At 39.4% G+C, this 10,131-nt stretch overlaps 1 protein-coding gene across 3 annotated transcripts in view; it reads left to right on the forward strand.

Moving 5' to 3' along the window:
- Positions 1–10,131, forward strand: part of Wdr7 (WD repeat domain 7) — a 438,292-nt gene that overhangs the window by 18,893 nt on the left and 409,268 nt on the right. For all 3 annotated transcript variants that reach the window (XM_004623683.2, XM_004623684.2, XM_023715190.1), the window contains exon 2: positions 87–258. In XM_004623683.2, coding sequence (XP_004623740.1) covers positions 100–258 — 159 coding nt within the window. In that variant the 5' untranslated portion in view covers positions 87–99. The remainder of the gene's footprint in view (positions 1–86; positions 259–10,131) is intronic.

Below are 10,131 nucleotides of genomic sequence, written 5' to 3' on the forward strand. Positions count from 1 at the left end.
AAAAAAAAACGTTCATAATAAACTGGTATTACATACTTTGGCAGGAAATGTTGTAATATCTGACATTATCCTTATCACATTTTTAGGTTTGAAAACACAATGGCAGGAAACAGCCTTGTTCTACCCATTATTCTGTGGGGCCGCAGAGCACCAACACATTGTATCTCAACAGTACTTTTAACAGACGATGGGGCCACAATCGTAACAGGATGCCATGATGGACAGATATGTCTCTGGGATCTCTCAGTAGAATTGGAGGTGAGTGTTTGAAATGTCTTATGTACTTGTAAAAATAAGAAGGAGCTACTTACTAGAAATTTAGGGGCCGGGGAGATGGCTCAGTGGAATAAGCGCTTCCTTGGCAAGCGCAAGGGCCTGAGTTCAATCCCTAGTTCTGTCAAAAAAAAAAAAAAAAAGAAAAAAAAGAAAAGAAAAGAAATTGATACTTGAGGAATTAGAGGTGTAGCTCAGTTATAGAGCTAGCTTAGTTTGTGCAAGGCCCTGACTTGGTCCCTACCCCTGGAAAAAAAAATGTTACACCAAATAATAGTTGAGTTAATAATGCCTAATACATTTTGATTAAAATTCATAGTATGCAGATTGGCTGCATTATTCTTCAGAATTCATGTCTTCTGGCTCATGTCAATTCTCAAATGTAATATCTAGCCTGAGTGGTTTAATATTTGTTACATTTAGAATATTCGGAAAGATTATGATTCATTCTTAAGGAGACTTCCTAAAAGGTATTTAAAGCACTTTAAAACATTGATACCTTCTAAAGTGAATGCTTTGGAATGGTAAAGCTTTTTATAAAGGATAAACTTTATTGTATTGATTTCTAAAATCATATGTAGGCTGCTTCTAGGCCCTTGAGTGAATAAAGCAAGGAGAATATGAGTTGGAGACATACACACACACACGCACGCACGCACATACACATGCATGCACACATGTGATTCCAAAACAATACGTAGGGCTTAGTCTGCTTTTTTCCTTTCTATATTTGGAACTCCTATCTTTGACAGCAATTCTAAGGAATTTTCTGTGAAAGAGAACAGAGGAAATAGAATGGTGGGTGGTATAGAATGTTGGAAAATGGGTCAAGAAAGTTGATTTTTAAAAATACTTTTTTTCTGGTAATAGTCTTATTGAGATATATCTAACATCTCATATAATTCACCACCTTAAAATTATATACTTTAATGTTTTTCCAGTGTGTGTGTTGAGCGGTGCAACCATCATTATAGTCAACTTTAGAACTTTGTGTTACCTCAGAGATAAACCTGTACCCTTTAACTGTCACTCCGAGTTCTTCCATTCTCCTCGTATACACCATAGTCTATTTTGTGTTTCTTTGACTATTCTTGACCTATCATGTAAATGAAATCATACACTATAGAATGTGGACTTTTTCTAATGGCTTGCTTTTTTAAATTAACGTAATGTTTTCTAAATTAAATTTTTTTTTGTTTTTCTTCGGTCACTATAGCGTTAGGGTTGGCCTTGAATTCACTGGTAGCTCAGGATGGCCTTGAATCCTGCCACAGCCTCCCAGTGCTGGGTTTATAGGTGTGCGTCGCCAAGCCTAGCCTTTTTGAGACAGGGTCTCACTGTGCAATTCAGGCTGGCCTTGAGATCGTTATGTAGCCCAGGCTGATTTTTTTTTTTTTTTAAATTATTTTTATTTTTATTTATGTGTGTGTGGCCAGCTCAGCCCACCAGGGGGCAGGGCTGGCTGGCATGTGGTGCTGGGGGATTGAACCGCGGTCCCTGTGCTTTGCTAAGCTTGTTCTAAGTAGGTGCTTTAGACCACTGAGCCATCTCACCAGCCCGCCCAGGCTGATCTTGAACACTCAAGGATCCTCCTGCCTTCATCTCCTGTGTGCTGGGAATACAAGCATGCACCACCATGTCTGGCTTTGTTAGCTATTTTAAAATTGGGCTAGTTTTTTTTTTTTTTTTTTTTTTGGTGGAACTGGGGATTGAACTCAAGCTCTTGTGCTTGCCAGGCAAGCACTTATTCTACTGAGCTAGCTCCCTAGCCCCTACAATTCTTTATATATCTTGGATACAAATTTCTTAACAGCTACATGATTTACAGATATTTTCTTCCATTTCTGGGTTGTCTTTTTTGATTGTTTTCTTTGAAGCACAAATGAAGTCTGTTTTTTCTTTATTGTGATTTTGTTGTCATATTTAAGAAATGCTTACAAATTTAAATGATGAAGATTTCACCTTGTCTTTTTTCTTAAGTTTTATAGTTTTACTTCTGGCTCTGTTCCTGATTTAGAGGGAAAGTATTCATTCTTTGACTTTCAATTATGATGTAGCAGGGCTTTTCCCCCATAGCTATCCTTTATCCACTTGAGCTCATTCCCTTGTGTTCTTACTTGGTTGACTTTTTTTATTCTGAAAAGTTGTTGGATTTTGTCAAATGCATTTTCTGCATTTATCAAGATGCAGTTTGTCTTGTTTTGCTGTTTATTCGGAGGTGTTTTAGCTGTTTGTATGCTGAAGCAGCTGTCAAAAGTGAGTATTAGTGATTTTTGAGAATATTGTTGATATTTTAAGCAGCAGCTGAAATGAAGTTTACAGACATGAGGGGGTAGAATCCAGTGGTAGACTGAAAAGTTTTCTTTAGAGCAACAGACATTAATCGCTATAGTTTCAGGTAGGCTGGTTGTTCTTTGATAGAAACATGGACAGATGTTAATGCTTCCACTGTTTTTCAGAAAATATCTGAGGTCCTCAGTTGAAAGTGAGTTTTTGTGAGGGTGAAAAATTGTGGGAGTTGAGAGATCCGATGGAGTGAGTTAGAATGATACGAGGCAGTGAGTGGAGAGAGATGTACTTGAATGAGGTTCTAGAGTTCATTTGTTGAAAGTGAGCTAGGGGAAGAGCTGCTAGAGTGAGGAGAAAGAGGCTATGTGGGATACCTGGCAGTTTTGAGACTATGAATGGACTAGAGAAAAGAGGTAGAACTGCTGGATAGCACGCAGAGGCCCCTTGAGATTAGATGTCATTGACTTACCATGAAAAGTCAGATAGTGGGTTTTTTTGTTCTTGTTTTTCAGTAACCTTCAGAGCAGTCTGAGAGCCAGATTGAACTGGTGTGAGGTTTTCTTGGCAGATGTAACAAAGGAAGGGATTGCATTTAGGATTTGAGTGTGCAGGGCAGTAGTGGAAGTATGTAAGAGGAAGGATAGTGGTTAGTGCAGTGATGGTAGGGTGGATCCATTCGAGTTTTTTTCTGAGGGTGAAGAATTGTGGGAGTTGAGAGATCCGATGGAGTGAGTTAGAATGATACAAGGCAGTGAGAGGAGAGAGACATACTTGAATGAGGTCCTAGAGTTTGTTAATGATGATGGAACAGGAAGGCAGTAACAGTGGGGCGTGTGTAACAGCGGGGTGATTAGAAACAGGGAGGTTAAGGCGTGAGAGGCTTGCGTGCTCCCAGGTTATCCGAAGATTTTAAATCGCCTGAACTTAAGATAGCAGATGCAGTGGGGACTGAGTCAGTGAGCCGCGTGCCAGAATCTTCGAGGAATGAAAGCGAGTGCTCTGAATATTTGTGATGAATGCAGGAAGGTAGCTGCTGATTAGAATAAGATATAAAAGTGCTAAGGCTTGTATTGGAGGAGGATTTTTTTTTGGGGGGGTGGCTGCTGGCTCAGGCTGCCTGAAGGGTGGGCCTGGCGCGGCATGTGGAGCTGTGGGTTGGACCATGTCTCCTGAGCCTGACTGAGTGTGCGCAAGCAGGTGCTTTAAACAACTGAGCTAAACTGCAAGCCCCCTGTATTGGAGGAGGGAAAGCCAGGAGTTGTAGAGGGGAGAGTGAGGAACAAAGAAGAAACTTAACTCTTCCTCTTGCTAGTGCTTGTGATGTGGAAGAACCAGTTACTTCTTGAGATAACGTCAATAGAATCTACCCCAGGGCACTTCCGGCTTCTGATTAGAGTGAGAATATAGAAAGCAGTATTCACAAATGAGGTTGAACTGGAGAGGGTTTTGCTGATCTTTATACTTGTGTTCCAAGGGAGCATGAAGGAAGAATTGGGAGGATAGAAGATTGGATCACATTAGGTAGTGTACAGAGCATGTGAGAATTTATATTGACAAGTGGTACTTAGTAAGTGCCCATTTAAACCCAGAATTGCTAATTTAATAGTAATTACCATTTGGGTTACAAAGATATATATAGCATATTTTGCACCCTTAAGGAACTTAGCCTAATGCAGTCAGAAAACTGGAAAAATTATACTATAAACTTTGACATACAAAGGCTAGGTATATAGGTTGGAAGAAACCAGAAATCCTAATAGGCCTTTGGGATTTGTAACAATTAAATATGAATCATCAATGTACTGGGTTTTTTTGTTTGTTTGTTTGTTTTTGTTTTGGTGGAACTGGGGATTGAACTCAGGCCCTTGCACTTGCCGGACAAGCACTTGTTCTACTGAGCTATCTCCCCAGCCCCCATCAATGTACTGTTGAAGGAGAGAAGTCACACCACATTACACTGAATGCTTACAAGCAGCAAGATGATCTATGAGACCTCAGAACAATTCTTTCACTGGATTTTTTTACATGGATTTTATTACAGTGTTCTATTTAAATTCCAATCAGAGAACCAGGCATGGTGGTGCATACCTGTGATCCCAGCATTTGGGAGGCTGAGGCAGGAGGATCTTGCAAGTTTGAGACCAACCTGGGCTACAAAAGTGAGCTCAAGGCCTGCATAGTGAGACCTTGTCTCAAAAAGACAAAAAGACCATGGAAAAATGACCATGGAAAAGTGGGAAATGAGATAGGAATTAGGAGAGAAGTTTATCGTTTGCAAGATGTTAAAAGAATCTATCCAGAAGGAAAGAAAAGACTAAAACTTTGCTGCCTTTTGGTGTGTATGCTGGGTCCTCTCAAGTTCCATGCTTTCTAACGCTGAGTAGCTATTGACATTCGGGGGCAGTGCGTGGTGCTGTCCTGCTGTGAAAGGGTTCACAAAGTTAGCTGAAACTTTTGCCATTTGTATTTTGGTCTCTTCTCGTCTGTGGAAAGGGCAGAAGCTTGGCCTTAGTCCCACTATTGCAATAAAATGTGTGAGAGAAATTGCAGAAGCAATAGTTCAGTGAATGTCTAGAGCGCTGAAGATAATCTAAAGGTTTAAATATTGTGTCCTACATGTGATATTTATTAAACTTCTATTACTTGTAAGGTTCTAGGATATGAGATTTACTCCCGTCTTCATGAAGCTTTCATTTGAATAGGGAAAAGATCTATAAACAGAATAGAATAGTCGATGGCATTTAGTGTAAAAAGTAAAATATTATGGTAAGAGCTCACCCTTTGATATAGAACAAACACGAATTGAGTCCAGAGCTTGGGAGGTAGCTTGGTGTCACGAGTGCCTTCCTGGCAAGCACAAGGTCCTGAGTTTGATTTCTGGGAGTGGGGTGTATCCGGGGGAAGTGAGTCCAATCCAATATCTAGCAAGGTGTCTTTGAGTGATTTATCTAACTCTCTTGTGCTTGGGTTTAAAACAGGGCCTACCACACAAGATTGTGTTAGGAATTGGATGAAGGAATGTGTTTTAGGCAGTTATTACACTGCTTCCATATACTGGTGGTAAGAGTTTAATTAAAGAGTGAATTACAGCATCACAGGCAGTAAGGGGAAAAAGCAGAGAATTATCCAAAGGAGTGCTGCATGATGCTGATTGGCTTTGAGGTCCTCAATTGGAGTATCAGTGTTACAGCCTGCTCTTACCCAGGACATCTCTTCTTTTGTTCTTCTATTACCAGAAATTACTTGGTAACTGTTGCCTCTGAACTATGTGGTTTATAAAGAAGGATAATCTTCATGAATTTTTCCTACATTATTTTATGGTATTTCTTTGTTTCTGATTAGGTGTGAAATGTTTCATTATTATGGGGACATAACTTAAATCTTTATGGAACATGGTGGGATATAAATAAAAGGCATAAATGTAACAGTATACCTTACATTTTTGCATTGATCATAATATTTCCTTTTGAAGTTTCTTTTTTCTTCTTTTCTTTTCCCCTCTTTCTCTCTCTCCCTTCTTCCTTTCCCTTCCTTCCTTTTGCCACAGGGTCTCACTATTTTTCCCAGGCTAGTGTCAAGCAATTCTCCTACCTCAGCCTTCCTAGTAGCTGGGAGTATAGGCATATCCCACTGCACCTGGTTTCCCTGGAAGTTTCTTGATATTAAGAGGTTATGGTTGTGGTGAGGAATGATGGCACATGCCTGTAATCTCAGCAGACTGGAAGGCTAAGGTAGAAAGACTGCAAGTTCAAGCATAGTCTGGGCAGTTTTATGACTTAAAAAATAAAAATAAAAATAGCTGGGGATGTATCTCAGTGAGAAGGTCCTGGGTTCAGTTCCCAGTATGACTCCTCAGAGACTTCTAGCTATGATCTAGCACATTAGACACAGATACATTTTTTAGATGGTGATGTCCTTGTCACGGTCACCCTTCTTGTTTGCCATTCAGAACACTTTCTTAAAATCGCTTCTTCGTAATGCCCCAGAAAACCTATATTTAACAAGTGAATGAAATGCTGTTAAAGAAACATTTCATTTTATAAAAATATTGTTTACAAGGTTTATTTGTTGGGTAATTATACTTACTATGCTTATTATCATACTTACACTTTTCCTCTTTGTTGTGTCAAAGTACTTGAGACCCACTGGTTAAAGGAGGAAAGGTTTATTTTGGCACACAGTTTGTCAGCTGGAGCAGGGGCCGGGGGTCACATGCCAGAGGAGAAACAGTACATGGCACGGCTGTGATAAACAGAGATGTCAAGGGCTGGCAAGGTAGCTCGGTGGCATAAGCGCCTACCTGGCAAGCGCAAGGTCCTGAGTTTGATCTCTGGTAGTGCATGCAGAACCAGGCATGGTGGTGCGTGCCTGTAATCCCACACTAGGGAGGCTGAGACAGGAGGATCACTATGAGCCCAAGTCCGAACTGCATAGGCAGACCCTGTATCAAACAAACAAACAAGAAAAAAAAAACAAAAAACAAAAAACAGCGAGGCATCAAAAAAGAAGGGAGGGAGATATACTCTTCCAGGCCTTACTCCCAGTGACCTGCCTCCTCCAACTGGGCTTCGCTCCAAAGCACATTTAGTATAAATTGATTAGTGGAATAACTGAAGAGTGTCATACACCTATAATCCAGTCCCCAAAGCTCCACATGTGAACACATGAGGCTTTGGGAGGACATCCAGCCGTGAATCACAACAGTTGTATTTCTGTAGGATCATGCTATGATCTGACAGTGGACGGTATAGCCATATATGTTAGTTTTATTTTACAGTTGTGCATTGTCAATATTTAGAAATATAGTTGATGATTTGGCTTGCTGTACTATGTATATTCATTTATTCTGAAACTTTTTGTAGTTACCCTAAATTTTTCTTTACATTTGATTATGTTTCTGTAAATAAAAGCAGTTTTATGTCTTTGGCCAGATATCTGCCTTTTTTATTGCCACATTCATAGACAATTACTTGTCTTATTTTTAAGACTTCTAGTATATTGTTTATTGTTGCAGGAACATATATATCATGGCCATGTTCCCAATCTCTGGGGAAAACATTCGGTCTCCACCATAAAGTATGATGTTAGCTTTAGGTCCTTCATAAAGGCTTTTTATCAGGTGGAGTTACCCATTTCACCCTTTTTATCAGGTTGAGTTTCTTCATTTGTTTAGTGCATTCTTTTTATCATGAAGCTTTTGGAAATTTTAAAATATTATTCCTTTGGAGATGATTAGTTTATCTCTAGTGTTCTCTTAATATGGTGAATTACATTGCTTTTCAAATAATAAATTAACTTTGACTTCTCCAGATAGGCCCCATTTGATCATGATGTATTACCATTTTGTATATTGTTAGATTCTTTTTTTGCAGTTTTTTTTTTAGAAATATTCTTTGAGAGGGATAGGCTTGGGTAATAGGTTATAATGATCTGAAGTTCTTTTTTTTTTTCCTTAAAATTTCTTTGGTTTTGGAATCAGGATCATGTGCTGGCCACATACAATGAATTTAAAAGTATTCTCTTTTCCTCTATTTTCTGAAAAGTTTGTGTAGAGTTGGAATTATTTCTTCCTTAAATGTTTGCTGGAATTTACCAGTGAAAGTATCAGATCCTAACATTTTCTGTGAGGGAATGATTTAATTTTATTTATTGGTACATTTTAGATATAATGATAGCATTCATAATAGGCAGTTTGTACCTATATATGATATATCTTGCTGCCTTTTCTCCATTCTCCTCCCCACCATTCGACTGCTTTCCCTTTTCATTTATAAAAGTTTTGTTTCCATTTTTCTCTTCTATTCTTTTTTCTGTGTCCTTTCATTGCTCACTAGCTTCCTTTTTTCCTTCCTTCCTCCCCTCCTTTCCCCACCTCTCCCTTGTTCCCCTACCCTTTTGAATCTTTTCTTCCCATTTCCCAGTATCTGTTATACATTTTGGTCCTTATGTACCCTTTCAGTTTTTTACACTAGAAAAACTGTGGTTTTTCACATGGCTTACACATGTGTGTCTGATTTATTTCAATTATGTTGGTTACAAGGTGTACCCATTTAGCTAGAAATGCTTCAAGCTTTTCATTTTTTATCTTTCACTATAGCAGAGCAGTACTCCATTGTGTAACAACAACAACAACAACAACAAAAGCTACATCTTTTTTATCCATTCAATGAATGATGGGCATTTGGGCTGTTCCCAAGATTTAGCTATGCCAAACTGTGATGCCATAAACATGGTTGTGTATATATCGCTCTGATATGATGCTTTTAATTATTTTGAGAAGATACCAAGGAGAGGAATATTGGGTCAAATGGAACCTCTAGTTTCAGTTTTTTGAGTAATCTCCACACTGATTTCCACAGTGGCTGTCCCAGTCTGCACTGCCACCAGCAATGAGCAAGGGTTACTTTCCCCCCACAGCCCCTCCAGCATTTGTTATTGGTTGAATTCTTGAAAAAAGCCATTCTTTCTGGAATGTCAGTATTGTTTTAATTTGCAAGTCTCAATTGACCAGTGATATCGAATATTTTTTCATATATTTATTTGCCATTTCTTCCTAATATGAGAAGTAGCTATTCATTTAAGATTCCTTTTTTTTTTTTCTTTTTCGGAACCGGGGATTGAACTCAGGTCCTTGTGCTTGTGAGGGAAGCGCTTATTCTACTGAGCTATCTCCCTGGCCCCAAGATGCCTTTTTCTTTTCTTTTTTTTTCTTTTCTTTTTTTTTTTGTCTTTTTGAGAGAGTCTCACTATGCAGTTCAGGGTGACCTTGAGCTCACTTTGTAGTCCAGATTGGTCTTAAATTCAGCCTCAGCCCCCTAATGCTTGGATTACAAGTATAGGTGTATGCCATCACACCTGTAAGATGCCTATTTTTGATTGGGTCTTTATATTTGGGGGTGTCTGATTTTTTGAATTCTTTATATATATTCTAGATATTATTTGAGGATCTGCTGACAAAGACCCAGCCTGCAGCCGCTCTGAGTTCTGAGCTCAGTTGCCCCTCTCCAGGATGACTGCTCTCCATTCACCCTCTCCTGAGGGGCACCTGCACTCGAATAACTTGAGTTATTCCCTGTGGAGGACCTTAACAAACCAGCCTAAAGCTGGGAGAACCCTAAACTAATGCTGAGAGTGCAATGAACAGGTCAGACAAAGATCAAAGTCACTGCAGTCTACTGCATCTATTACTCTGTTTCATGGTGGGGTCCCCAGTTGTCACGTGTGTCAGCAGGTTCGAGCTGCTCCTCACACAGTGAGTCAGGTATCAGGGAAAAAGTGTCATGTGCCATCTTTTTTGAGGTCTCTCTCTCCATTTTCCCTGTGGACTTCAATTCTTGCTTCAGATCCTTGCTGGGTCCCAGTAACACACTTCTTCCTCTTCTCTTCCTCACCTTGCTTGCTATATTCAGCTGCTTGCTATGTCCAGTGTCTGGACACCATATCTCCCAAAGGCTATTTCTCAGCTGTTTACCATTCTGCCATCTTTGAAGGAAAAATTTTAAATTATGTGTTTCTCATATAAAATATAAAGGGCTAAGACTGGGCATGGTGGTGCCAGTCAGTCTTAGC

This window comes from Octodon degus, unplaced genomic scaffold (assembly GCF_000260255.1).
Source record: "Octodon degus isolate 3935 unplaced genomic scaffold, OctDeg1.0 scaffold00003, whole genome shotgun sequence".
Classification (NCBI taxonomy): domain Eukaryota; kingdom Metazoa; phylum Chordata; class Mammalia; order Rodentia; family Octodontidae; genus Octodon; species Octodon degus.